The sequence below is a fragment of the Macaca nemestrina genome, chromosome 11, assembly GCF_043159975.1.
Source record: "Macaca nemestrina isolate mMacNem1 chromosome 11, mMacNem.hap1, whole genome shotgun sequence".
NCBI classification, from domain to species: Eukaryota; Metazoa; Chordata; class Mammalia; order Primates; family Cercopithecidae; genus Macaca; species Macaca nemestrina.
In genome coordinates this window covers 87,782,867-87,810,778 of record NC_092135.1, presented here as the reverse complement: position 1 = coordinate 87,810,778, position 27,912 = coordinate 87,782,867, and the positions used below count along the sequence as shown (strand labels likewise).

Below are 27,912 nucleotides of genomic sequence, written 5' to 3'. Positions count from 1 at the left end.
ATACACACACACACACACACACACACACACACACACATACATAATACTTCATATCTGAAAAATATGAGCCCTTTTAAATTATCAGGCCCAGAGAGGCATTAAAATGAGAGTAATTTCCCCCTTGAGCTAAGTATTTATTGAAAACTGCTTGCTATTGCCACAAGTAGCCACTGACCTAACAATGCCACACACCAGACACCATAACCCATACCCTATAGCTCAACGATGTACAGCTACTAATAAAAATTCCTGACAAACAACTCTATCAACTCACTCCTTGTTTCCCTTTTTGCTTTTAAAAACCTGCTTATAACAAAAGCCTAATGGAACACACCCCAAGATAATTTGGAAGTGTGTCTGAGGCAGCTGTCTTCAATGCTGGTCCAAATAAACTCTCTATATTAATTCTGCTTCCGCTTCTTCCTTTTAGGTCAACATGGGGTAGATTTTAAGAGAATCACGGTCCAGAGAGACTAGACCAAGGTTTGGCTTTGAAGTACATAATCGGATTTGACATACTGCAATTTCTTCAGTTAAACAAGGTCCAATTACAGTCAAATCCCATCACCAGTACAGGTAGAATTCAACAAATTCACTTAGCAATTCCTAAGTCTGGAGGAAACTGTGCAAAGGGCTTGGGAGAAAACATCAATATCAACATTAAAGGGGCAGGCAGAGGAAGAAGAGGAACCTAAAACGAGTGGTCACAGAGGCAGAAAGAGCAGCAGCAAAGTGTGGTACACAGAATAAGGATGTTTTTGAAGAAAGTAGTCATCATATGTTTCCAATGTTGAGCGAGTATGGTAGGAACAGACATGGTTGGCTAAATGGCAATCAAGAGTGTGAGAGCAGTTCTAGAGAAGTAAATGGAACCAATTTGGATAGTGACTATGGGAAGGATATGAAAAAAAAGAACTTTTCTGAAACAAGTGTTTCAGAAAGTCTGGCTGGGAAATGCAAGCAGACAGGGAAATAACTGGAGGCAGGAATAGGACACATTTGACCAGGAAACTGAAGGGGAAGAATGGGTACACTAGCAAGTAGGTTTGGAGACTCAGTGGCTAGAGGCTGAGAAAGTTCCCCTTTGTTCTAAAATGCAGAAAGGAGGTCTTTTGTTGAAAGCAAAATGACAGTGATTTAAATATTTGAAGATTATGGAGGAGGTATAAAATAGCAGAATTGTATTACTCAGTTTCATTAGCTTGGTTCACTGAAAAAAGGTTTCAGAGGCAGGTAGATCACTTGAGGTCAGGAGTTCAAGACCAGCTGGCCAGCATGGTGAAACCCCATCTCTACTAAAAATAAAAAAATTAGCCAGACGTGGTGGCGGGCACCCATAATCCCAGCTCCTCAGGAGGCTAAGGCAGGAGAATCACTTGAACCCAGGAGGCGGAAGTTGCAGTGAGCTGAGATCGTACTACTGCACTCCAATGTGGGCAACAGAGAGAGAGAGAGACTCTGTCTCAAAAAAAAAAAAAAAAAAAAAAAAAAAGTGATCGTAGTCCTCCAACTCAGAGACTCTCAACTTTTACGAATGACATGCAAAACTGAAAGTTCACATTCAAAAAATATTCCGATAGGTGACCTGAGGACTATGTGTAATTAATTCCTAGTATACTAGCTATCATGCTACAGCTTTCTCTTCCTCTTGCAAAAGTTCAGTGGAATGCAAGTCAGTGAAAGTGACATTGACAGGATTATTCCCTTACGTTATTTTTTTGTTTGTTTGTTTTTTAAAATAAACCATTTGTAAACTTTGGTACTTTACTGGTATTAATACACCGCGGCTGAGAATTATCGGGCTGTGTTAACAGAACCACCACTCTGGTAGGAGGAAAACAGAAAATAGGGACAGACTAAAGGATACAAAATGGGCTTGATGACTGACTCTATGTGGAGAGGGAATAAAAAGAGAAGAATCACGAATGCCTCCCAGATTTCCGACCTGGGAAACTGGAATGGTGATAGTAACACTCAACAAGATAAGAAACTCACAAGAGCAGGATTGGTGGCAGGAGATGATGAGTTCAGCTTGTTCAGTGTTGATTGTTGAGTCTCGGGTACCAAGAACAGTACCAGACACCTAGCAAAGCCCACTAAATACTTACTTGTTAAAGGAATGAGCAAATAAACACATTTTTTTTTTTCCTAGGAAAAAGTAACCCCAGTAGAGTTGAAAACTAGCTCTTTGTTTTTAAAGATAAGGCTGCTAGTTGTCACATCACCATACCTGTTAAAATTACACTTTTTGTCTACTACTTGACTTAAGGAAATCCAAACCAATCTTTCCTTTTCTTTCTTTTTAACATAACAGTTTAAGGTATAATTCATACACTCTACAATTCACCCACTTTAAATTTACAATTCAATGGTTTTTGGATTATTTACAGAGCTGTGCAACCAACAGCATGATTTAATCTTTGAACAATTTTATCAGTCCAAAAAGAAATCCTATATCCATCATCAGTGACTCCTATCCCTTTGCAATCACTAATCTAGCTTCTCTCTCTATAAAATTTGCCCACTTAGGATATTTCATATAAATGGAATCATACAATATATGGGCTTTGACTGGCTTCTTTCACTTAGCATAACCTTTTCAAGTTTATTTATATCAGTACTTCACTCCTTTTAAATGGCTGAATAATATTCCATTGTAAATAATACATTTGAATTATCCTTTCATGAGTTGATGGGCGTTTGAGTTGTTTCTACTTTTTGGCTTTTATAACTGATGCTGCCATGAACATGCATGTTCATGTTTTTGTGTTGGCATATGTTTTCATTTCTCTTGGGTATAGACCTATGAGTGGAACTGCTGGGTCACATGGTAGCTCCATGTTTTTTGAAGAACTGCCAGACTGTAATCCTTGCATGCACACGCATTCTAGAAAGGCAAACTACTGGCTTCTGCTATTATGGCTCTAGTTTTAAGCCAGCCAACAGCTAATAATTTAAGGAACAACGTTCAAAATAAAAGGAAGTAGATAAGGTTCTGAATAATCTGCAATTATAGGAAATGAAATGTCCCCTGCTTCATACTTTCCACATCAGAAGTTCCTTATGACAAAGAATAGCTGAACCATAAAAACTTATTCACAAGGCCAAGGTGGGAGGATAACTTGAGGTCCGGAGTTCAACACCAGCCTGGGCAACATAGTGTGACCCTGTTTCTATAAAAATTTAAAAATTAGCTGGGCATGGTGGCACACACCTGTAGTCCCAGCTACTCAGGAGGCTGAGGTGGGAGTGGCTCACCCTGCACTCCAGCTTGGGTGATGAAGCGAGACCCCCCCAAAAATGAAAAACAAAAAAACCTTATTCACAAAAAGTGTACCTCTTTAAAGGAATGCTAACTCTCTGATATTGACACTTTTAAAATAAAGCATTCAAGGAAATATTTCAAAAAACCAATGTTTTAAAATTCCTGCACCGAATATAGCTAAAAAGCCTGCGGTATTACTAACATAAACATCATCTTGTTTATTTTAGTTTATATTAGAGTGATGCCTTAGATACAGATATAAATCTTAGCTGCTGATTAATGCAAGGATGCTATTTCACTGCCTGACCTGCTGAATAGTTAGTATACAGAACCGCAGAAAGATCACTTCAGGAAATGGGTCCTAGAAAAAGCTGTGAAACATGAGAACTATTTTTGCAATGTGATTTTACTTTAAAGTAAACACGCTAGGAGTCTGGGAGCATTATTTCACACTAGGCAATTATTGCATCAGATCAAGGGGCTAATTTAAGAGCATTTTCTAAACTAGTTACACTTGGGCTAGTAATAAATGATAGTGGTCTGCCAACAAATAAAATCTTCTCATTGGGCAACTAAGATTCATTTTCAAAACAGGATCCACCATTAAAAAATGAAACTATAAAATGTGATGAATAAAAACTGGGAATACTGGGAATCCAGAATACAGTTTTCAGTTTGCTTTCTCTACCGTATCATCAATTCTATGTTATTTTCAAAAACAGATTTTCTTTTCACTTCCCGAAGGTTTTTGTAAATCTTGCCCTTAGGCCGAAAGCTTAACATGTGCTAAAAATACACACAAACCTCCATATGTTTTCTATCTAGGTCACACAAAGTTGGAGCACCTGGATGTGCCAACTAAGAATCTGACTCTAGTCAGTATGATGACAGTGCAAAAACACCTCAATCAAAAATATATTATTACAAGCACACCATCTTAGGTTTGAAGTTAGACAAATATATCTTGCCCCTAATTCCTACCTCATTGACATACGCTACTTGAAGAAAATGAAGTTAGATGAGAATATTCAATACTTAATTAGTAAACCTCAATTGTGTGTAAAGGCAATTTGTGATAAAGAGAAATGTAGGCTGCACACAGATGATGCATAATTAAGTGAATAGTACAATGCTAAAACTGCTTGAGCAAAGTCAACTCCTTCTAAATAAAGAGGATACATTATTGGCCTAGACTGCAACCAAAATTCTTGCAAATTGTAGGCATAGATGTACTAAACTCCCGTTTGGACTTTTTTTTTTTTCCACCAAACAAGAAGCAGCACCAATGAATTTTGTTGTTGTTTTATTTGGTTTGCTTTTTTTTTTTTTCGAGACAGGGTCTTATTCTGTCACCCAGGCTAGAGTACAGCGGTGTGATCATAGTTGACAGCAGCCTCAGCCTCCTGGACTCAAGGATTCTCCTGCCTCAGCCTCCCGAGTAGCTGGGACTACAGGTGCACACCACCACGCCCAGCTAATTTTTTTGTATGTTTTGAAGAGACAGGGTTTCACCATGTTGCTTAGGCTTGTCTTGAACTCCTGGGCTCAAGCGATCCTCCCACCTTGGGCTCCCAAAGTGCTGAGATTACAGGTGTGAGCCACAATACCCAGCCAAATTTCTTAAGTACCATAAGTTTACTCCTAAGATCTTACAAGTTACTATAACTAGATCTATATCTATTACTATTTACTCCTGTGTATGTACTTGCACTGACTCTGACTCCAAAAAGGACAGAGGCACAAACACAATATTAAAAAGGTTATCTTTTTCCCACATTGGCAACACAGGAACAATATGAGCTATAGCATCTTACCACTAAGACACTGCTAAATGTTTTGAATTCAGTATAAAATTATAGATTATTCCATCACAATATCAATACCATTGTTAAAAGAACAAACCACATTTTACTGACATAATAAACATTAATATGAATTGATTGTTGCTAAATAGCCTCAAACTTTCAAAAATGATTCTGTCTTGGTAAAATTTATGCAGTACAATTGAGTTATAAAATCTCTTACTTTTACTCTTATTTTATATTCTTTTTTGAAAGAGAACATGCATAATTATTTTTCCTGAAGGTTGCAAAGAAATTAACAGACATTTTATCTACAGAAGGGGCAGTTTATAGGAGCTAGACAGATGAAAGATGAAGATAAGAATAATTTTTTCATTCTATCTTTTCATACATTTTTGGGTTTTCAACCATGTAAAGGTAGGATCTTTTAAAAAATTAAATAATAAGCTGGGCATGTTGGCTCAGACCTGTAATCCCAGCACTTTAGGAGGCTGAGGCAGGAGTTCAAGACCAGCCTGGACAACACAGTGAGACCATGTGTCTACAAAAAATAAAAAAATTAGCCAGGTACGGTGGCATGCACCTGTGTTCCTTGCTACTCAGAAGGCTGAGGTAAGAGGATCACTTGAGCCCAGGAATTTCAGGCTGAAGTGAGCTATGATCATGCCTCTGCACTCAAGCCTGGGCAACAGAGCAAGACCCTGTCTCTAAAAATAAAATGAAATAGAATAAAACATTAAATAAAAATGTAAAGGCATAAAGTTAATCTTTGCATAACTTTCAAAAGGGATATTCTTGAGACTCATTTCTTTGCAGTCTTTAAAAACAAGAAAGATTATTTCCAATTGGTAATCAAATCTTATTTACATCAGAAATATTTTTCTTGCCTAGATCCTCTTCTCCATTCCTTGTGTAACTTCCCAGACAATGGAATCAGTTTCCATTCTTAACAATGATGGAACATAAATTAGTCCATCCTCCAACTGCCATGAGAATTATCTTATTTTGTTAGTCTCCTACTGAAATGTCTCATTTAGTTCCCTTTTGGTCACTTCAACAAGAAGTACACATTCCCATGTAAGCTACACAAGGTCCTTCAGAATCTGGCTCCAAGCAACCCTTCTAGCCTCATCTCATTTCTTAGACCAGCTTTCTCTGACCTCTGATGACTCCCTGACATTGCATATGCTGTTCTCCCTGCTTTGAATACCTCTGCCCGCGTAGTCTTTCCGAAGAACCAGTCTTAAGGCCACTTCCTCTAATAATCCTTTTTGAATCTAATCAGATTTTAACAATATTCACATTAATAACAATAGCAATTAACCTTTACTGAGTACTTATGGAGCAGGCACTGTGCTGTGAATGCTTTTTTTCATTGAAAAACCTTACTCTGTAAGGTAAGTACTATTATTCCACTTTAAAGAGACAAAGAAATTGAAGCCTAGACACGTAATGTAAACCAGTTAGTGGCAATATGTAAGGTCAGAACTTGAAACTATTCTCCAGAGTCTATTTTATTGATATGTAGTTAAGTAAGTTCTTCCTAAGGATGAAAGGAAGATTGTGGTGGTCTCTGAAAGTTCTATAATTTTTTTCCTCAAAAGTAAAAATCTTGAAGATCTGACGCCCTTTCTACAACAAATAAAGAAAAAAAGATTAATTAGAAATTATTCTCATCCATCAAGACAAGTCTCTCACATAATGCTGCTACATGTATGGTTTCTTCCAGCAGGGAAGTGGGAGCAGGGGTTCCGATTTTAAAAAGAATCATATCATTACAACATTTAAAGCCTAATGAAAAAGCATCAGTTGATACATATGAAATATTTAATTACTCAAATGAAAATAAATTTACTTTTTTTTTTTTTTTTGAGATGGAGTCTCACTCTGTCGCCAGGCTGGAGTGCAATGGTGTGATCTCGGCTCACTGCAATCTCTGCCTCCCAGGTTCAAGCGATTCTCCTGCCTCAGCCCCCCGAGTAGCTGGGACTACAGGTGTGTGCCACCATGCCCACTTAATTTTTGTATTATTAGTAGAGACAGGGTTTCACCATGTTGGCCAGGATGGTCTCGATCTCTTGACCTCATGATCTACCTGCCTTGGCCTCCCAAAGTGCTGCGATTACAGGTGTAAGCCACTGTGCCAGGCCATAAATTTACTTCTTATATTAACTATATTTAACTAATTAAAAGCAAATTTGTTTCTTATACTAGCTGGCTCAAGCTTTAACTTAAATATAGGTCACTGCAACTACGAGAAAAGGTCAACACTATTCTATGAGAAGCAAATCAACAGTAAGTTTACTCCGATTTCACGTAGAAAAGGAAGAAGAAAACGAAGCTAATGTGTGTTTTTTGACATTGGAGATGAATTTTAAAACCATACTTTTTAGAACTCTCTTGGCCCACTTACTACATTAAAATGTGTAACATTCTTTCTGTTTTCAAGAACAAAGCTGGCAGAGGGAGATGGCTGCTCTTGACACTAGTAATAATATTCAGGAGCTGTTCAATATAGTAGTATCCATTTTTGTATTTTATTATTTAAAACACATAAAATGTTTTAGGACTAGGAGACTACTATTTAAGTAACAAATATTTCAATAACTGGCCTTCTAAAGTTCACTACCTACCTTTCAAACAGCACTAAAGTTAGGTAAATATGACAATATTTGAAGTTCTCTTCTCTGCCTCTGTACTATCTGTACTTCTTAATACTGTTTAAAGAAAACCCAACCAGGTGTGGTGGCTCACGCCGTCAGGAGATCAAGACCATCCTGGCTAATACGGTGAAACCCTGTCTCTACTTAAAATATAAAAAATTAGCTGGGTGTGGTGGCACGCGCCTGTAGCCCCAGCTACTCGTGAGGCTGAAGCAGAAGAATCACTTGAACCCGGGAGGTGGAGGCTGCAGTGAGCTGAGACTGTGCCACTGCACTCCAGCCTGGGCGACAGAACAAGACTCCATCTCAATTAAGAAAAAAAAAAAGAAAACCCTTCAGGTCAGCCTTGCTGATCAGTTCTTCAGTCTTTGAATCCTGAGGCAATTGCTCATTTCTTTTCTTTTTTTTTTTTTTTTTGAGACAGAGTCTCGCGCTGTGTCACCCAGGCTGGAGTGCAGTGGCGCGATCTCGGCTCACTGCAAGCTCCGCCTCCCAGGTTCACGCCAATTCTCCTGCCTCAGCCTCCGAGTAGCTGGGACTACAGGCGCCCGCCACCAGGCCCGGCTAGTTTTTTGTATTTTTAGTAGAGACGGGGTTTCACCATGTTAGCCAGGATGGTCTTGATCTCCTGACCTCGTGATCCACCCGCCTTGGCCTCCCAAAGTGCTGGGATTACAGGCTTGAGCCACCGCGCCCGGCGCAATTGCTCATTTCTAACATATTTCACTTTATGCAAAAGGTTACTTACAAATCAAGCTGCTATTGCTTTGTAACAACATAGTAGTATTTGATTTCAGCCTTTACTCTCTATTTTCATTTAATAGGACACCTTATAGATTACATTCTGGTTTTCATTCAAAATGAAGCCCTCCCAATCATCTCTTCTGCATTACAACTCCATCCTCTACATGATTTTTAAGTTGTTCTCCTTCATATTAAGACCAAACGCACAGACGCTGAGCTTATAACACTCCCATCAGCTGGCTCCCTGGTACCTATCCAATGTTATTTCCCTTCCTATACACCCTATTTTGTTCGGGCAAAGATCTCAACAGTGTGGTTCTTTATTCTACTTCTGGGTCTTTTCCCCCTCCAAAACAAGCAACAAGTTTTAAGAGTAACAAATAACATCCACTGGGAGGCCGAGGTGGGAGGATCATTTGCGGTCAGGAGTTCGAGACAGCCTGGTCAACGTGGTGAAACTCCATCTCTACTAAAAATACTAAAATTAGCCGGAAATTGCTTGAACCTGGGAGATGGAGGTTGCAGTGAGTTGAGATGGTGCCACTGCACTCCAGCCTGGGCAACAGAGCAAGATTCTGTCTTAAACAAATTTTTTTTTTAATTTAAATATCCAGCCTAGAGTTGATTAGTTTTTCTCTCTGAATTGACCAGTTAACAACTCTCTACTGGTGCAGTAACAATTTCACTTTAAAAGTTTTGTTTCTATAAGCTTCTTTTGGGATTAAAATCAAAATTATGTCAGTGTAATTCAGGAAGGCAATACATTATAGGAGCAACTCAGATGTGTGCATTTAGGGTTTGAAAAAGGATGTAGTATTATCATTTCCTTAGGCACATAAGCTAAATAAATCAGTTATCTTCAAACCTTTTCTGGTCCTTTTCTACTCACAGCTAGTCCCATTGATTCTTCCCCATAATAGCTATAAAGGGAAATAGACACTTTTGTGCTTTTCACACCTAATGTGTTTGTCTGCATTCAGGCCCTTAGAGCATACAATTTATAGCAGCTTCCTAAATGTTTATGGTCTCCCTAGCTCCTCCCCGTAGAGTACTGCCAAACTGACTCTCAAAGGTAGCAGCATCATCTTGATCATGTCAATTCCCTACTTAAAAGCTTTTAATGGCTTCCAGTTTTCTCATTTAAAAAGTTTAAATTATCTTGCTGGATTTATCTTCCTCTATTCTCTCATATTAAATACCAACTCAATTAAACAAACTTCTTTACTGCCTCTAAATGTGCTCTCCTATGTATTTTATGTTTCAACTATTTCTCTACTTAGAATAATCTCGACCATTTTATCCACATAACCAAATTCTGCTGTAACAAAATTTTCCTATAACCCACCCGGGGGGTCCTAAATGAAATCTCATTCAGAGGTTGTTCCTACTCCACTGAATGAATAACACCCACCTACCAACTGGCCAGGCTCACCCCTCCCTTTTTGGTGACTTTCTAGAAGTCTCCCAACCAATAGGAGTGGGAAGTGTCTAGAGTATGAGAGCTAATACTTGCTGTTTTGCTCTCTCTCTGTCCAGTTGTTACCTTTAATCTACACTGATACCATCTGCTTCTAGATCTCAGGTGGTTTAAGGTCTACCCTTACAGTCCAGTCGGGCTGGTGCCACTAGCATAATGGAGTGCTCCTGTTCTCAGCCCTTGATCCTGTTGTCAGCCCTCATTCATCTGACATGTTTTTTGAGCACCTACTTGAGGCACTACTGTAAGCACTAGGGATATGACAGTGAAAAAAGAGCCAAAGTCCTTCCCTTCAAGGAAATTATATTCTAGAGGAGGAGACAAAAATAAATCAAGATAAATAAAATATATAGCATACTGGACGCTGATAAGTTTAAGAAAAATAAAGCAGGAAAGTAGGGGGCGGGAGGACAGGGGAAATGGTTGCAATTTTAGGAGGGCTAAAGAAAGCCTCACAGAGAAAGTTTAAGTGACGACCTAAAGGATGAGGATTGAACCAGTTACTTGAGGAAAAATGTTCTAGGCAAAGAAACTACAAATGCGACAGTCCTGAGCTGGAAGTATGACTCACAGGTTCCAGAAACAACGGAAGCAAAATGAGCAAAAGGAAAAAGATTAATGAAATCAGAGGTAATGGGGGCATCGGATCTATAGAGGTCAGCAAACTACAGCCCACGGCCTTTCTGTTTTTGTAAATAAAGTATCATCGTCTATGGCTACATTCACATTACAACAGAGCTGAACAGCTGTAAGAGAAACTATATGGCCCTAAAAACCCTAACATATTTACCATCTGACTCTATACCGAAAAAAATTTACTGACCCCGATACAGAATTCATAGGCCGCTTATAAAGGCTTTGATTTTACTCTGAATGAGATGGGAACTAATTAAACACGAGTTATATGATCTGACTCACATTTTTATAGAAATGCTGGCTGAAAATACACTGAAGAGGATAAGAAGTAAGCAGGGAGAGTCCATTAGGACACTATTACAAAAATCCAGGTGATAGATAATGGTGGCTTGGACCACAGTGGTAGTTACAGACATGGTGAAAAGTCGTTAGATTCTAGATATATTTTAAAGTTAGACCTATGGAATTTACTCTGGAATCAGATTACAGTGTGAGAGAATCAGTAGCGGAGAATAACCCTAAGGCTTCTGGTTTGCTAACTGGAAAAACAGGAATATGACTGTCTGGCAGCATGAGTATTAGTGCTCATGAATTTACAGAGGCACTATTCAGCATGGGTATGTGTTTTCTTCCCCTACATACTGGGCTCTGGTACCAAAATGATGACGAGATGGATTTAATCAGGATTTGGTTAGTCAAACAAGTACAATTAAGTGAGAAAGGACCAAGAGAACTGACAAAGTGCCCAAGAGAAGGATGACAATGATGGACCACAAAATTTAAGCAAGGTAAGGAGAGAACCAAGGACACCAGAGGACAAGAAACAATTAAAAAGCAGTAGGAACAATGGGTCACAGGTCCAACAGAGTCTAAGGGTTGTTGAACAGAGTAAGATGGAGAGGCATCAGGTAGTGATTAGAGAAGGAACACATTAACACTAAAATTATGGAGTAAGTGTGGTTTTGGCAATGACAAGGTCTACGGTATGTTTATGCTATGTTTATACACTTTCACATCTTATCTCCTCATTTACATCGTAAGCTCCTTCAGAGTGCAAGCCATCACTTAATCATTCCAAAGCACCTACTCAATACTCTGAGTATAGTTGGTAGGAGGAAGCTACAGTAAGGGAGGATGAATGATGCATTAAAAATTAAGATATGTGAACTGTAGTTCATCCTCTACTATATTCAATGTTTAAGTCATTGGGCAATTCACTAAAACTCTTGGGGTCACACAAAGATAAAAAGTCAGGTGGACGGGATTAAAAACACTATTTGCTAAAAGATTTGAGGCAGGACAAAAAAGATTTTCAGTGGTCTTTTCAGACGTAAAGATCTAAGGATCCTTCTACATCCTCATTTTTTTTTTTTCAGAGATGCATTTTGAGCTGCTTTCTTACAGTGAATCGAACTGTTTAACAATCAGTGAACTCTGTAATCAAGTGTTTAGAACATGCTTTTTAACCATGGTTTTGACCATTGCGACTTATGGCAGAGTTTATATACAAAGGTTGAAAAGCTAAGTTTGGGCATGTTTCTTCAGAGATGCACTGTGAGCTTATTTATTACAGTGAATTTAATGTTTACCAGTAAACCCTATAATCTAGTTTTTACATCTAAAGCATGATTTTTAACTATTTTAATTTTACCATTGTGACATTGTGAAGTTTACATATACAGGTTGAAAAGCTAAATCTGAGAATGTTTCTTCAGAGATACATTGTGAGAGATGCTTTATTACAGTGAAGTATTTACCAGTAAACTCTGCAACTGAGTGTTTAAAACGTTTTTGATTTTAAATTTATAATTGACATATAATAATTACACATTTATGAGGTACAATGTGATGTTTTAATGCATGTATACATAGTACAATGATCGAATCAGGGCAATTACCCTATCATTTTAAACATTTCTCATTTCTTCATGATGACAACATTCGAAAGCTCTTCTAGATATCTTGAAATACACAATACATTGTTATTTGCTATAGTGTCCCTACGGTGTGACAGAATATAAGAATTTATTCTTCCTGGGCCAGACGCAGTAGCTCATGCCTGTAATCCCAGCACTTTGGGAGGCCAAGGTGGGCGGATCACGAGGTCAGGAGATCGAGACCATCCTGGCTAACATGGTGAAACCCCGTCTCCACTAAAAATACAAAAAATTAGCTAGGCGTGGTGGCGGGCGCCTGTAGTCCCAGCTACTCGGGAGGCTGAGGCAGGAGAATGGTGTAAACCCAGGAGGCGGAGCTTGCAGTGAGCACAGATTGCGCCACTGCACTACAGCCTGGGCGACAGAGCAAGACTCCGTCTCAAAAAAAACCCAAAAAAACAACAACAACACACACACACACACACACACACACACACACACACACACAAACAAACTTATTCTTCCTAAGTATAACTTTATCCCCATGGACCAACTCCTCTAGCTTTCCTCCTTCTCCTTCCCCTCCCCAGCTTCTGGTAACACCTATTCTGCTCTCTATTTCTATGAAATCAACTTTCTTAGACTCCACATATAAGTGAGATCATGTGGTATTTGTCTCTCTGTGCCTGGCTCATTTCACTTAACATAATGTCCTCCAAGATCATCCATATTGCTGCAAATGATAGGATTTCATTCTGTTTTATGGCTAAATGGCATTCTATTGTATATATAATATATACACACGACATTTTCTTTATCCATTCATCATTTGATGGGCATTTAGGTTGAAAATTAGTATGTCAAAGAGATCTGAATAACCATGTTTATTGCAGAACTTTCTACCTTTTATTATTTTATGATTTCATATATGAACTCAGTAGAACTTCTAAGTAACAGAAATGTGAAATTCCAATTTTCTAAGAAAGAAATGAAGTGCTCAAGATACACATATGTGAACATCCTTAAAAATCAGAGTTTTAGAGTTAAAAAGGGCCTTAGAGATCATGTCATTGACTTTCACTGGCCTAATCTCAAAAAGCTACATTTGTGCAGGATTATCTGGATATTATTGTTTGGAAGAGAAATCTACAGTGTTGGAATAGAGAAATGTGTGTTAGGATTAACAATAAGTATATAAAATGTATTTGGTTAGAAGATCAGTAAAGGAACAATTATGTTCTCCTATTTGACTGTTAATAGCAACAAAATACATTAAATTGACAGCTCTCAGAGACTGTCCATCAAGTGTTTCCCCTCAACCGCCCCATCCATGCAGTCTTTATACGATTCCTTATTAGTTCTAAAGAAGATGTATCAGTGACTTAGCTCCCAGGAAGGGCAATGGACTAGAATTGTATATATGAATACAAGTGAAAATATACTCCCTAAATACATAAGAGGTCACCAGGGAATTCAAAAGAATGAATTTTATTAATAAATATTATGAATAAGGTATGAGAGGCCAGAGTGTTTAAAACTAGTGTTTCATACACTTACTATTTTGGCTTTAACACTACCTAATTAATTTAATATTCCATCCTGCACTATGCACTCAGTATTAAGGGGAATATAGATGAATTAGATGTAGCCCTCCCTCCCATAAAAGTCTGTCAAGTAGGAAAGAAAGAATGCAAATAACTGCCAGTGAAGCAAAATGACATAATAGGAATATGTGGAAAACACACTGGGAGCAGTTGAGGAATAATGTCCTATTGAGGAATAATGGAAGACTTCGGAGACTCCTAATACTGCTTACAAACATAAAACTACACTAAAATTTGACTTACATGTCTTTCATCTTTTCTATATTTCACAAAATTTAGGTGAAAAGTAAAAGAATCCTTAACAAAAGAAGAAAATGTGAAAACCATTTAATAAATTTAGTCATCAATTTGTCAGCCAAAAAAAAAAAAAAAAAAAAACCCCAAACCAAACCATATTGATAATCAGCCCCAAGCTAATCTTAAAATATATCTGAAAAGATGTCCGCCTTCTTTAACTAAAAAAGAAACAAAAACAAAACACATCCAAACTTTCCAGATTGGCACTGGAATAATTTCTTCCTAAGGAAGGGGCATTTGAGCCACACTCCTGAATTGGAATCTCTTTCTGATTATACTGACTTCACATTCCTGGCTGGGATTGGGGAAGGGGAGCTGACCCTTAACATTGGTCCAAATGTGGCAAAAGACTTTTCCTTGATTCCCAGTAGCACAGGTAAAACAAACCTGGGACATTCAAGATGATCAAGTAAAAGATAGAGAAGGACAAAATGACAAAGGAGATATCATGAGTACAGTGGATATATATTATAGGGCATCACTTATTTATCTTCATCTTATAAACCAAATCTTCAGCCACCACTCACTACCAAATCTCCACAGCCAGTTTTTTGGGTCTCTGTTCCTGGTTAAGGGCCTGCCTCTTCCCAGATTAACTGAATTCAGAGATATTCAACCCTTTGGAGCTGACATCATTCATTCTTCCAGACCTCAAAACAAACAAAGAAACAACAACAAGAACAACACAAACAACACAGAAAACCAACATCTCAATAAGCCTTAATGCTCATGTGATACAGAAGTGGGAATAGGAAGGAACACATTCTTTAATTCATGTCTCTCTTTCATAACAGTTAAAACCGTCTTATATCAATGACATCCAATTCAGCTTTTGCAATACCAGTGGGCCTCTAATTATCAAAACAAAATTCAATCAAAACAATTTTTACAACCACATATATTATTTCTGGAAAAGCAAATATACACACAAATCAGCAATTATAACGTATATAGGAGAAGCCCTTATTTGAAATCACACATTTCACATTATGTTTTGAACTAGTGGTCTATGAAATTAAGCACTGTCATATGAAATAGCTAAGAATACTAAATTGGTTTCAGATACTATCATATTGAGAAAAACTGTTAATTTTGCAAAATAACTACTTTATAAATAAAAATATTTACAGTAGGACCTCACAGGGATTCAGTTATTACAACTAAAGCTGAAAACTGTAGTGCTCATCTAAGGAATGGCTCTAGCAATTCTCCAAATAATATCTACTTTAAATAAACTCACTGAATCCACTTGTAAATTATTTCCCTTTGGCTGTCTCATTATTCACTATGCTTTCAAGGAACATGGTGATGAAAGAAGAAAAATACCTCTCTCTAACATAACCATACTGGCAAGAACATCAACATTATCAGTATTCAAAGAATGTCTTGGCAGGTTAAACCTTCATAAAAAGAAGGAACACTATCTAATCCAAGTTATCAAAATAGCAATAGTACTTCTCGTATTATGTGCAATATGATTGTTTGTTTCTAATGCAGAAAAAAATAAAGACAACAATATCGCCAGGTTTAAATTTTAAGCAGACAAAGAAATTCTTTACAAAAAAGCACATAAAGAATGATGAAAGTAGGCATGTTTAAAAGAAAAAGGCTAAGAGCAAAATAGGACTCAATGTTCAAAGAGATTTATAGTAACACGCCATTGCTATTTTGGGAGGTTTAACAACATATTTTGACATTTTAAAGGTGCAACAGCACTATTAAGAAATATAAAAATTAAAAAAAATCTACTATGAGAAAAAAGCTTGAACATAAACAGCTTGTTCTAATTCACTCCATGATTTCTCTGTATAATAGGGGCTAATACTTAATTTTACAAAAAGACTTTTGATGATTTTATATTACTTTCACAGTATAATACTCTCAACATACTCTCCAGGATTTGAACTGCATCTGAAATTACTGAAGGCTATAAAGGAACTTGTGTTTGCTAAATATAAGTTCTAATATAGTGTCCTCCAAAAATAATAAAATGTAGTACACTATAAACACTGCTTCCCAATTTCTTTTTTTGTTCTAACAGAAAACTACTCATCATATGAACAGGTTTAATGTAACATGGAATGCAAAAGATTAGAACCATTAAAATATTTTTCAACTTTAAAAAATAATTAAAATAAAATAAAAACAGGATAATGACTAGAGTAGTGCCATTATAATCACACTAAAAAGTAAAGCTTCCATCAACACTTTATGAATTTGACAAATCCAGTTCAATGTATTTTTTAAGTATTGTATTTCACTCAATTTTGTGATATTCCATTTTTGAAAAACCTGTTAGTCAGAAGAGAGGCTTCAGATACCCATGAAAAGAAAAAAATAAAGGTAGAAACACATATGCTGAGGTTTGCTAATTCACTGTTAAAAAGTACCTTAGATGTCCCACTACAATTGCTCTTAGGTGTTTTTAACAAATGAATAGTTATAATTCACAGATAAGACAAGTGGTACTTTTTATCTACATAGACCTATATAAACTTTTAGTAAAACATTTAAATTGTTTTACTTTTAATCTTGTCAAATAATTTTCATTTCTTCTACTTCTTTAAAAGACTGACCAGGTTATTTGCCTGTATTGGAATCAACGAATGTTGGACTACACTATGTTTAGTTATAATAACTAATTTATCCAGCCTGACTTAGTACGTGGGAAATGATACATCCCTAAGCGTACTGAGATGTTTCTCTGAAACAAAAAGATTTAATTTTATTCATGTGATAAGAAACAGCCTTATTCGATATATACTTCTTTTTTTTTTCATGAGCAACACAGATAGCAGACATACAACTCCTTATTACCCATACTCTTGACTACCAAGAAATGAAGTGAAACTTTTGGGAAAATACAATGCAAGAAAAGATTCAAGTTAAAAATATATTCCTTTGGTTAAAAATCACTCCCTTAATTGAACAATGAGAACACTTGGACACATGTTGGGGAACATCACACACCAGGGGCTGTCGGGGGGGTAGGGGGAGGGATAGCATTAGGAGATATTCCTAATGTAAACGACAAGTTAATGGGTGCAGCACACCAACATGGCACATGTATACATATGTAACAAACCTGCACGTTGTGCACATGTACCCTAGACCTTAAAGTATAGTAATAAAAATAAAAAATAAAATAAAATCTAAGCAGAAAGCAAAAAAAAAAAAAAAAAAGAAAAAATCTGTGAGTTTTTTCAGTCAAATTTTAGGAGTAATGGGGTATTTGTTTTTAAAGATCCAAAGTTTTAAAGATGACTGCCTAGTTTTAGAGATCAAAACATGAATTATGTACAATGAAATAAAAAAGGAAAAAAAGACATGAAAAAAAATCATCCCCTTTATAATATTCATTTGTAATCTAAATTCACAGCATTTCCCATCAGCCCAAAGTAATCTTGTAAATGTCATTTTACTTGTAGTATTACAATGTTTTTTCAGTCCAGTATTTATGGAGGTCACTTGGCTGCAGCAACAAAATATTTTAACTCTAAGAAGAGTGGAGCCTTGTAGCATTAGCTCTTTTAACAATTTTCTTACAAGATTTTTACTTTAGAAACCGACACATGTAGTTTTCTTCAGATACAGTACATCCAAACTTTTTATAGAAACCAACATTTTGTGGTAGACATTCAAAGGTAATCTTGTAACAGTTCAGTTTCTTGCTTAGCAAAGTAAGGGTTGATAATAACAATTAGCCAAGCTGCTTTCCTCTGCATTCATCACTAACCACAACATCTACTCTTCCTCTCTTAGCACAGGAATGGATGAATTTATGTTCTATTATCAGAGTTGCTGTAGCAACAGTCTGTCCTAGAGTCACATCTTCTACAACTGTAACATAATCCCCAGATTTCATAAACTGTTCAGGGCTGACAACTCCAGTCTCTGTCAGCTGACCCAATACCTTAAAAAAAAACCCTCTAAGTCAGCAGTACAAACAGGCCTCAAAACCAACCCTTCTCCAGGATGTATTGGGGAAATGGCTGGAGAAAATGTAGCTGTATTCTGACTCCGGTCCACTTCTTTGAGTTGACTTGGGTCAAACGTAAGAGTTTCATCAGGTTTCATCTTTCTAGTAAGGTCGGTAGAGGCCCCGCAGTTGATGCTCCTACCGAGGCGAGGCGCATGGGACTCTCCCCCACCAGCGTGCACAGCAATGGATCCGGATCCCGCTTCAGCGCATGCCCCACCTCCTCCTCCACTGCCACGCCACACTCAGCAACCGCGGCCCACATGTGGCCACGCCAACGCCTCCACCCTGCCTCTGCCCTCTCACGCAGGGCCACGAGCAGGCAGGTGGAGGTGGAGACCGAGGCGCCATCCGCCCCGCCCGGAGAGCTAGTGGCGGGGCCCCTGCTTTCCAATTTCTTTTTTTTTTTTTTTTTACTGTCAATAATTATTTATTATTATTATACTTTAAGTTGTAGGGTACATGTGCATAACGTGCAGGTTTGTTACATATGTATACTTGTACCATGTTGCTGTGCTGCACCCATCAACTCATCATTTACATCAGGTATAACTCCCAATGCAATCCCTCCCCCCTCCCCCCTCCCCATGATAGGCCCCTGTGTGTGATGTTCCCCTTCCTGAGTCCAAGTGATCTCATTGTTTAGTTCCCACCTATGAGTGAGAACATGCGGTGTTTGGTTTTCTGTTCTTGTGATAGTTTGCTAAGAATGATGGTTTCCAGCTGCATCCATGTCCCTACAAAGGACGCAAACTCATCCTTTTTGATGGCTGCATAGTATTCCATGGTGTATATGTGCCACATTTTCTTAATCCAATCTGTCACTGATGGACATTTGGGTTGATTCCAAGTCTTTGCTATTGTGAATAGTGCTGCAATAAACAGACGTGTGCATGTGTCTTTATAGCAGCATAATTTATAATCCTTTGGGTATATACCCAGTAATGGGATGGCTGGGTCATATGGTACATCTAGTTCTAGATCCTTGAGGAATCGCCATACTGTTTTCCATAATGGTTGAACTAGTTGACAATCCCACCAACAGTGTAAAAGTGTTCCTATTTCTCCACATCCTCTCCAGCACCTGTTGTTTCCTGACTTTTTAATGATCGCCATTCTAACTGGTGTGAGATGGTATCTCATTGTGGTTTTGATTTGCATTTCTCTGATGGCCAGTGATGATGAGCATTTTTTCATGTGTCTGTTGGCTGTATGAATGTCTTCTTTTGAGAAATGTCTGTTCATATCCTTTGCCCACTTTTTATGTTCCAATTTCCACTTTCCAATTTCTAAAGAAAATACCTACATTGATAATCTTACGTTGGTTGGGAAAATGATATAAACCTCTCAAAAAAACTTAGAAGATACATATTTGACTGAAAATAACTCTCATGTCATTTCAAACATTTCTAATATATTCATTTTCATCACACACGAAATGATAATCTTATTTATTTATTTATTTATTTCGAGACAGAGTCTCTGTCGCCCAGGCTGGAGTGCAGTGGTGCAATCTCGGCTCACTGCAACCTATGCCTCCTAGGTTCAAGCGATTCTTCTGTCTTAGCCTCCTGAGTAGCTGCGATTACAGGCATCTGTCACCACATCCATCTAATTTTTGTACATTTAGTAGAGATGGGGTTTCACCATGTTGGCCAGGCTCGTCTCCAACTTCTGACCTCAAGTGATCCACCTGCCTCGGCCTCCCAAGGTGCTGGGATTACAGGTGTAAGCCACCAGACCCAGCCTTCACTTACTATATTTTCTAACTCAAAAGATTTCTACTCACTTTTCTTTTTTCTTTTCTTTTCTTTCTTTTTTTTTTGAGACAGTCTCCCTCTGTAGCCCAGGCTGGAGTGCAGTGGCACGATCTCGGCTCACTGCAACCTCCCCACTTCCCGGGTTCAAGTGATTCTCCTGCCTCAGGCTCCTGAGTAGCTGGGACTACAGGCGCGCACCACCATGCCTGGCTAATTTTTGTATTTTTAGTAGAGACGGGGTTTTACTGTGTTAGCCAGGATGGTCTCGATCTCCTGACCTCGTGATCCACCCACCTCGGCCTCCCAAAGTGCTGGGATTATAGGTGTGAGCCACCGCGCTCAGCCCACTTTTCTTTTACAAATATGTAATTCCTATTTCTCTTTATATTTTACTTTTTTCTGTTTTTCCTTCCTAATTATTATGTTCCTTCTAATGTTGGTCTTTTATTAATTCGGGACAAACTTTTTATTACTAAATATCCTCTGGATCCAGAGTCATAGAATTATTTTTATTAGTAGGATGAGCCTCCATCCATCAACATCCTAAGGAATCATAGCATGGTGGCGCTGGAAGGGATCTCAAGGTATCATTTGGTTGAGCTCTATGCCAACAAGAATAGGTTGCTATTCTTATTTTATTTATTTTAAATGATCAAAGATTTTGATCAAAAACATTCTACCATGGCTTCAATAAAGAATCTTCCTGACAATAGGAAAACTGGATCAAAAAGGGTTCTGACCTAAGCACTATTACTGTAAAATATAAAACAATTCCTTTAGTTGCTCTGAGCTTTAAGTTCCCCCATATAAACAGAGATAATGCCTTCTATCTCACAAAGTTATTGTAACTGTTCTGAAACCTGGGAAAAAAGTATATAAATGTAAAGTAGTATTAAAATAGGAAAAAGGACCAGGCATAGTAGCTCACACACCTGTAATCCCAGCACTTTGGAAAGCCAAGGAGGGTGTATTGCTTGAAAGCTCAGAAGTTTGAGACCAACCGGGGCAACATAGGGAGACCCTCCATATCTCTACAAAAAAAAATTAAAAATGAGCCAGGCATGGTGGTACACATGTGTAGCCCCAGCTACTCAGGAGGCTGAGGTGGAAGGGATTGCTTGAGCCTGAGGCTGCAGTGAACTGTGACCATGCCACTGCACTCCAGTCTGGGTGACAGAACGAGCCCCTCTCAATTAAAAAAAGAAAGAAAAAAAAGGAAGAGAACATAGTAGAGTGTAAGCACTCTGAAGGCATGTTAAGTTTCAAATCCCATCTCAATTTACTCAACAGTGAGCAAAGTATTCAACCTATCTGAATTCCATTCAGAGAACAACTGCAAAATTGATATAATCCCTACATCACTTGGTTATTGCTGTGAGGATTACAGAAAATTAATACACCTAGCACAGGTCCTGGCATTGTGTAGGCCCTCAATAAATGTTAATTCCCTATTCCCCATCAGGTTTCCACATTGCTGTGTAGTTCGCTTTCCTGCAGGATACCCATGTGAAATTTCATCAGATAAACAGAATAATTAGAAAATATGCAAACCTTTCTTTCCTTTAAGATTCACAAGCAACAAAATGACTACCTTCTCTTATCAGCCCTGCTTTGAAAAACGGAAAGGAGCTGGAGTTTCCCTTAAACTCAAAAGCTTCTGCACAGCAAAAGAAATCATCAACAGAGTCAACAGACAGCCTGCAGAATAGGAGTAAATATTTGCAAACTATGTATCCAACAAAGATAACATCCAGAAGGTATAAGAAGCTCAAAAAACAAAAACACAAACAAATAATCCCATTAAAAAGTGGGCAAAGGACATGAATTGACATTCCTCAAAAGAAGACAAATGGCCAGCAAACATATGAAAAAATGCTCAACATCACTAATCACTAGAAAAATGCAAATTTAGCCACAATGAGATTATCATCTTGCCTTAGTCAGAATGGCTATGATTAAAAGATGAAAAATAACAGATGTTGGTGAGGATGCAGAGAAAAGGGAACCTTTACTCACTGCTGATGGGAATGTAAATTAGCATAACGTCTATGGAAAACAGTACAGAGATTTCTAAAAGAACTACAAATAGAACTACCATTTGACCAAGTAATCTCCCTACTGGGTATCTACCCAAAGGAAATCATTATACCAGAAGGACACCTGTACTTATATGTTTATCACAGCACTATTCACAATAGTAAAGATATAGAATCAACTTAAGTGCTATCAACATATAAATGGATACGGAAAATGTGTATGTATACACAGTGGAATACTATTCAATCATAAAAAAGAATGAAATCACATCTTTTGTAGCAACAAGGATGGAACTGGAAGTCATTATCTTAAGTGAAACTCAGAAAAAGACAAATACAGAAAAAAGACAAAAAACTGCATGTTTTCACTTATAAGTGGAAGCTAAACCACAAGTATGGACATAGTGTGTGGAATGATAGACAATGGAGACTCACAAGAGTGAGACAGGGAGGAGGGTGGATGATGACAAATTATTTAAAAGGTAAAATGTATGTTACTCTAATGATGGATATACTAAAAGCTCTGACTTCGCCACTAGGCAACATATCCATGTAACAAAATTATACTTGTATCCTCCCGACACACACACTCTTCCAAAGAATAAACAATGTAGAGGGTGAAAAATGTCACTAAATTGTGAAGTCTTTAAAGGAAAAGAACCAGTCTTACTCGTTTTCATATTTTCAGAATCTATCACAGCACCTGATAAAAGGAAGCACTCAAGCAATTTCTTAGATGAAAAACATCTGCTGGTGGAATCCCTGATTTTAGAGATTAAGAAATGAAAGGTTCAATCAGATCATATACATATTAGGCAACCAGTTATAGACACTCTTTATGTAATAAAGATAAAACTAGACAAATGTGGACTAGCATTTTGAAAAAAAGACTCTTCACATGTTGTCTTTGGGCTGCTGTAGCAAAATACCATAAACTAGGTAGCTTATAAGCAATATAAATTTATTTTTCACAATTTGGGAAGCTGAGAAGTCCAAGATCAAGGTACCAGATGACTTGGTGTCTAGTGAGCTCCCACTTTCTGGTTCATAGATGGTGTCTCTGACTATGTAGTGGCCTCCTCACATGGCAGAAGGAAGGCAGCCCTCTGAGGTCTCCTTTATTTTAAGGGCATGAATTTCACTCCTCAAAGGTCCCACTCCCTAATAACATCACACGGTGATTAGGTTTTCAACAAAATTTTGTGAGGGCACACATTTAGTCATAGCCCATATTTAACTGATTTAGAAAGTATACACTGTTCATTTATTTATATCATATACCCAGAAACTTATAAAAATAAAATAATGCTTACCTTGTTATGTACAAAAACAATCCTTAAGTCAGGTTTAAGGATACCATAGCTCATGAGGAGATCTTGGATCTTTTTTATTTCATCTTTACATTTTTTTGCAGTTGAGTAAAACTGCTTTCTTACAGGTAGATTCTTAAATAATCTTAAAGCAGTTACAGTTGTACCTGTTGACAGACAAGAGAAAAGCATTTTAGATTTGGAAGGAACATCACAGATCTTCAAATCCATATACAATTTGTAATTAACCCCTTCTATAACTCAAGGTCTTCTCCAATTCTAGAAACCCAAAGGCTCAACTTTGCAAACTACTCTGATTCCATGCTAGACTCTTCTATTTGTAACAAGACTGACCTATGAAGTATGACCTCCTCTATGTGGTCTAAACAAGCATAATCTTACTTCTATCACCAGATAGAAACACGGGCTTACAAGAATGCAGTATCATATGAAATCTGCTGGTGTGCAAACTACCTGGGAATGGTGCTTATTCTGGACTTTAAAATATAATCTACAGGAGATACAAGATTACACAGTTTATATAATAACCTTATGTCACTGGAAATTCTTACCTGAAATAATGTCTAGTAACCAAGTTAAATTTACCTCATTTTCAACAACACTCAAAAACACAGGATAATCTAACAAAAGAATTTTTTTAACTTATAGTTTAACTGGAAAGCTCAATAAAGGTGTAAAAATTATACTGCTGAAACTATCAGATTAACCACTAGCTTTTACCCAAAAAAACACCACTGCCACATAAAATTAGGACTGAATATTTGTCATAACCATATACGATGGTACATATTTTTAAAACACTGAAGAATGAAATATTTAAAACATTAAAAAACTACTAGTCACCACGTAATCTCAGAGTTATGAAATCAATCTCCCCATGTGATTCTTATGAATGCATAGTCAGAGTAGAGAATCATTACACTGAGGAGGAATGAAATAAATTTATACTGTAGTGCTTCTCAACCTTGGCAGCACTGACATTTGGCCAGGTAATTTGTTGTGGGGACTGTCCTGTGCATTATAGAATGTTTAGCAGCATCTCTGGCCTCTTACCCACTAGATGCCAGTAGCATCCTCCCTAGTTGTGACAATCAAGTATCTCCAGATACTACCAAATGTTCCCTGGGAAACAAAGTTGCCCTGGTTGAGAACCACTGATTTAGTATTTAAAAACTATCATCTTTTTTCTTTTTAACTAAAATAGAATAAAAAGACAGAATAAACTAGAACAGAAAATACAGTGCATCACCTATTGTTAGGATAAATATTATGTCATGACATTTTTGTTTTGATTAGCTATGTGTGAACTGGGTTGCCATGTAAAATATATTTATTACCGTGAATCAGTCAAAAAGGCTAAAGTTGCTGCAAAAGGTCAATTTTTGTCCTACTGCTTATAACACAGGGCAAAAACACAAAGAAAATGGCAATCATAAGGAACATATAAGACTTTGAAACTGTAGTGTAAAATTTTATGTAGTTTTAAAGTTCCAAGAGGAGAAAATGAAATTACTAGTAGTTTTAAAGTTCCAAAAGGAGAAAAAGAAACAAATGGAGATATAATTAAATATATACTAGAAGAAAATTTTTGAGTTAAAGGCGTGTCAATTTCAAGAGCTTACTTCATTATCAGGAGGAATATTTTAGGAAGAAAAAAGAAACTACATTCTACTGGAAATCCTAAATTTTGAGGACAAGAATTTTACAAACTTTGCCATACAGAAAGAACAAGTTTCTTACAAGAAAAGACTAACATCAAATTTCTCACCTATAACACTAGAAGACAAACAATTTACTAACTATTAAGAAGAAATTAAGAAATTGACAGCCAGTTAAGATAGGTATAGAGCAAAATGAAGATATTTTTGGACTTGCAAAGATCCAGAAGTGTATCACCCAAATGTATTTGATGAAAATAATACAAGATAAACTCTAATCAAATGACTATAATATCAAAATAGAGATTTCACCAGGTGTGGCAGGTTGCACCTATAATCTCAACTACTTGGGAACCTTAGGCAGTAGGATGGCTTGAGCCCAGGAAGTAGAGACCAGCCTGGGTAACACAGTGAGACCCCATCTTTAAAAATAAAAAATAAAAAATTAGCCTGGCACGTTAGTACATGTCTATAGTCCTAGTTACTTGGGAGGCTGTGAGAGGATCCCTTGAGCCCAGGGGTTCAAGGCTGCTGTGAGCTATGACTGTGCCACTGCACTCAGGCCTGGGTGACAGAATAAGACCCTGTTTCTAAGGGGGAAAAAAAGACATTTTATGACAACAAGATGAGAAAATAAATGTGGTGTGCAAAGCATCTTAAAAGTTTGACGGTAAACAGAAGATGCTAATGTGAGTGGGCTCTGCAACATAACTTAAAATGGGTAATCTGTAAACAAAGGAGGTTTAATTGACTCACAGTTCCACATGGCTGGGAGGCCTCAGGAAATTTACATTCATGGCGGAAGGGGAAGCAGGCACCTTCTTCACAAGGTGGCATGAGAGAGTGTGAGTGCATGAAGGAGGAACTGTCAAACACAAAAACCACTGGATCTCCTGATAACTCACTATCATGAGAACATCATGGGAGAAAACGCCCTCATGATCCAGTCACCACCTTCTCTAGACACATGGGGATTACAGGTCCCTCCCTCAATACATGGAGATTACAATTTGAGATGAGATTTGGGTGGGGACACAGAGCCAAACTATATCAGTAACACTGCTTAACTGAAGAAAAGGGGTGGGAATTAAGAGGTATAAAGCTTACATGGTCCCACACAACCTGGTCCATGGCTATGTTCTCTCCTACAAATGTCCTTCCTTCTGTTCCTACAGCACATCAGACTTGTTTCTACCTCAGACCCTTTGTACATGTTCTTCTGTCAACCTTTCCACAGCTAACTCTTTCAGATCTCAGCTTGAGTATCTTTTTTTTTGTTTTGAGACGGAGTCTTGCTCTGTCTCCCAGGCTGAAGTGCAGTGGCACGATCTCAGCTCACTGCAAGCTCCGCCTCCCGGGTTCACGCCATTATCCTGCCTCAGCCCCAGGCACCCGCCACCATGCCCAGCTAACTTTTTGTATTTTTTTAGTAGAGATGGGGTTTCACCATGTTAGCCAGGATGGTCTCGATCTCCTGACCTCATGATCTGCCCACCTCAGCCTCCCAAAGTGCTGAGATGACAGGCTTCAGCCACAGTGCCTGGCTCAGAGTATCATATCTTTTGAAAATCCATCCCTAAATGCCCTATCCAAGGCTGCTGCTTCTACAATGGAACTATGTTTTCTTTCTTTTTAGAAAATGTCACTACTTGAAAAAACTTTTGTCTGCCTCCCCTCTTAGAATACAAGTATGAGAGCAAAGGACTACCATGTTTACCATTATATCCCTAGCACCTTGAACAATGACGAATAATCTGCAGGCATTTAACAAAAAAGTCTTAAATGAATACTTGAAGAAAGAAAATAAGAGAAAGTAATAAAGTTTGTATTTGTCTGAATTATTTATTTATGGAAGACACATAGTACTTGTAATTTTTGAAAGGAAATTTACTATAAGAAAAAAATAAAACAAGATGGGGGAAAAAATTTTTGTGGAAAAATACTAAAGGAAGTGCAACATTCCTATTTTGCTCACAGTTGATGTTTTTCTGCTTTTTTCTTGATCTGGTGCCTCAACAGCATGTAACATTACTAATGATTTTTTTTTTGGCGGGGGTCTTCCTCTATTTTTATATACAGCATTTCCTTGGCTTAACTGTATACATCACTTCCAAAAGCAGGATTAAATTCCTTGGAACACCATCGTATTTCTCACTAGTAACACTTTGGTGCTACTATTCTTTGGCTTAGGAAGGTAAAAAGGTCACTGACAAATTTTGGAGCAGAAGCTGATGGAGATCAAGAAGTGCATGCATTTAGCAGTCAGAGCAGGTATGCATTCTGCCTCTACTGCTAAATGGAAAATACACACACACCAGAATCCATACCAGATCCTATTCACAGACCCCCTCACTTCATTCTTTGTTCCCCTAGATGTTTCCTCCATTCCCGTGTCTTCAACTACTACCTATATGCCAATGATTCTTTTCATGGAAGTTGTAAGCAGCACCATACTCTTATGAATCTCTAAAAAAGAAAGAAAACACTTCCAATTAAACTATGATACACTGCCTTAACAACAGTCCTGTGTAACACATGAAATAGTCACATCAGCCTCTCATTGCTTTGAAATTTCTTTACTCCCATGAATATGGCAATTTCTTCTGGTGCCATCAATCTCAATGCTTTGCATATGACAGCAATCCTTTGGCACTTAATGCAGCTTCATTTAGTTGTAACTATTTCCCTTTTTAAGTCTCATAAAGCATTTTTTGCAATAAAATATGAAGTTGTTTATTCCTCCAATCAACACACGAATTATCAATATTGCACAAAATTCAATT

The 27,912-nt window shown here is 37.5% G+C and overlaps 1 protein-coding gene and 1 pseudogene across 12 annotated transcripts in view; both read right to left on the bottom strand.

Moving 5' to 3' along the window:
* The window catches only part of LOC105468226 (PMS1 homolog 1, mismatch repair system component), a 90,337-nt gene that overhangs the window by 33,184 nt on the left and 29,241 nt on the right, over positions 1 to 27,912 (bottom strand). For all 12 annotated transcript variants that reach the window (XM_071073067.1, XM_011718318.3, XM_071073066.1 and 9 more), the window contains one exon: positions 23,454 to 23,617. In XM_071073067.1, coding sequence (XP_070929168.1) covers positions 23,454 to 23,617 — 164 coding nt within the window. The remainder of the gene's footprint in view (positions 1 to 23,453; positions 23,618 to 27,912) is intronic.
* LOC139357172 (glucosamine 6-phosphate N-acetyltransferase pseudogene) lies at positions 1,476 to 18,860 on the bottom strand (annotated as a pseudogene).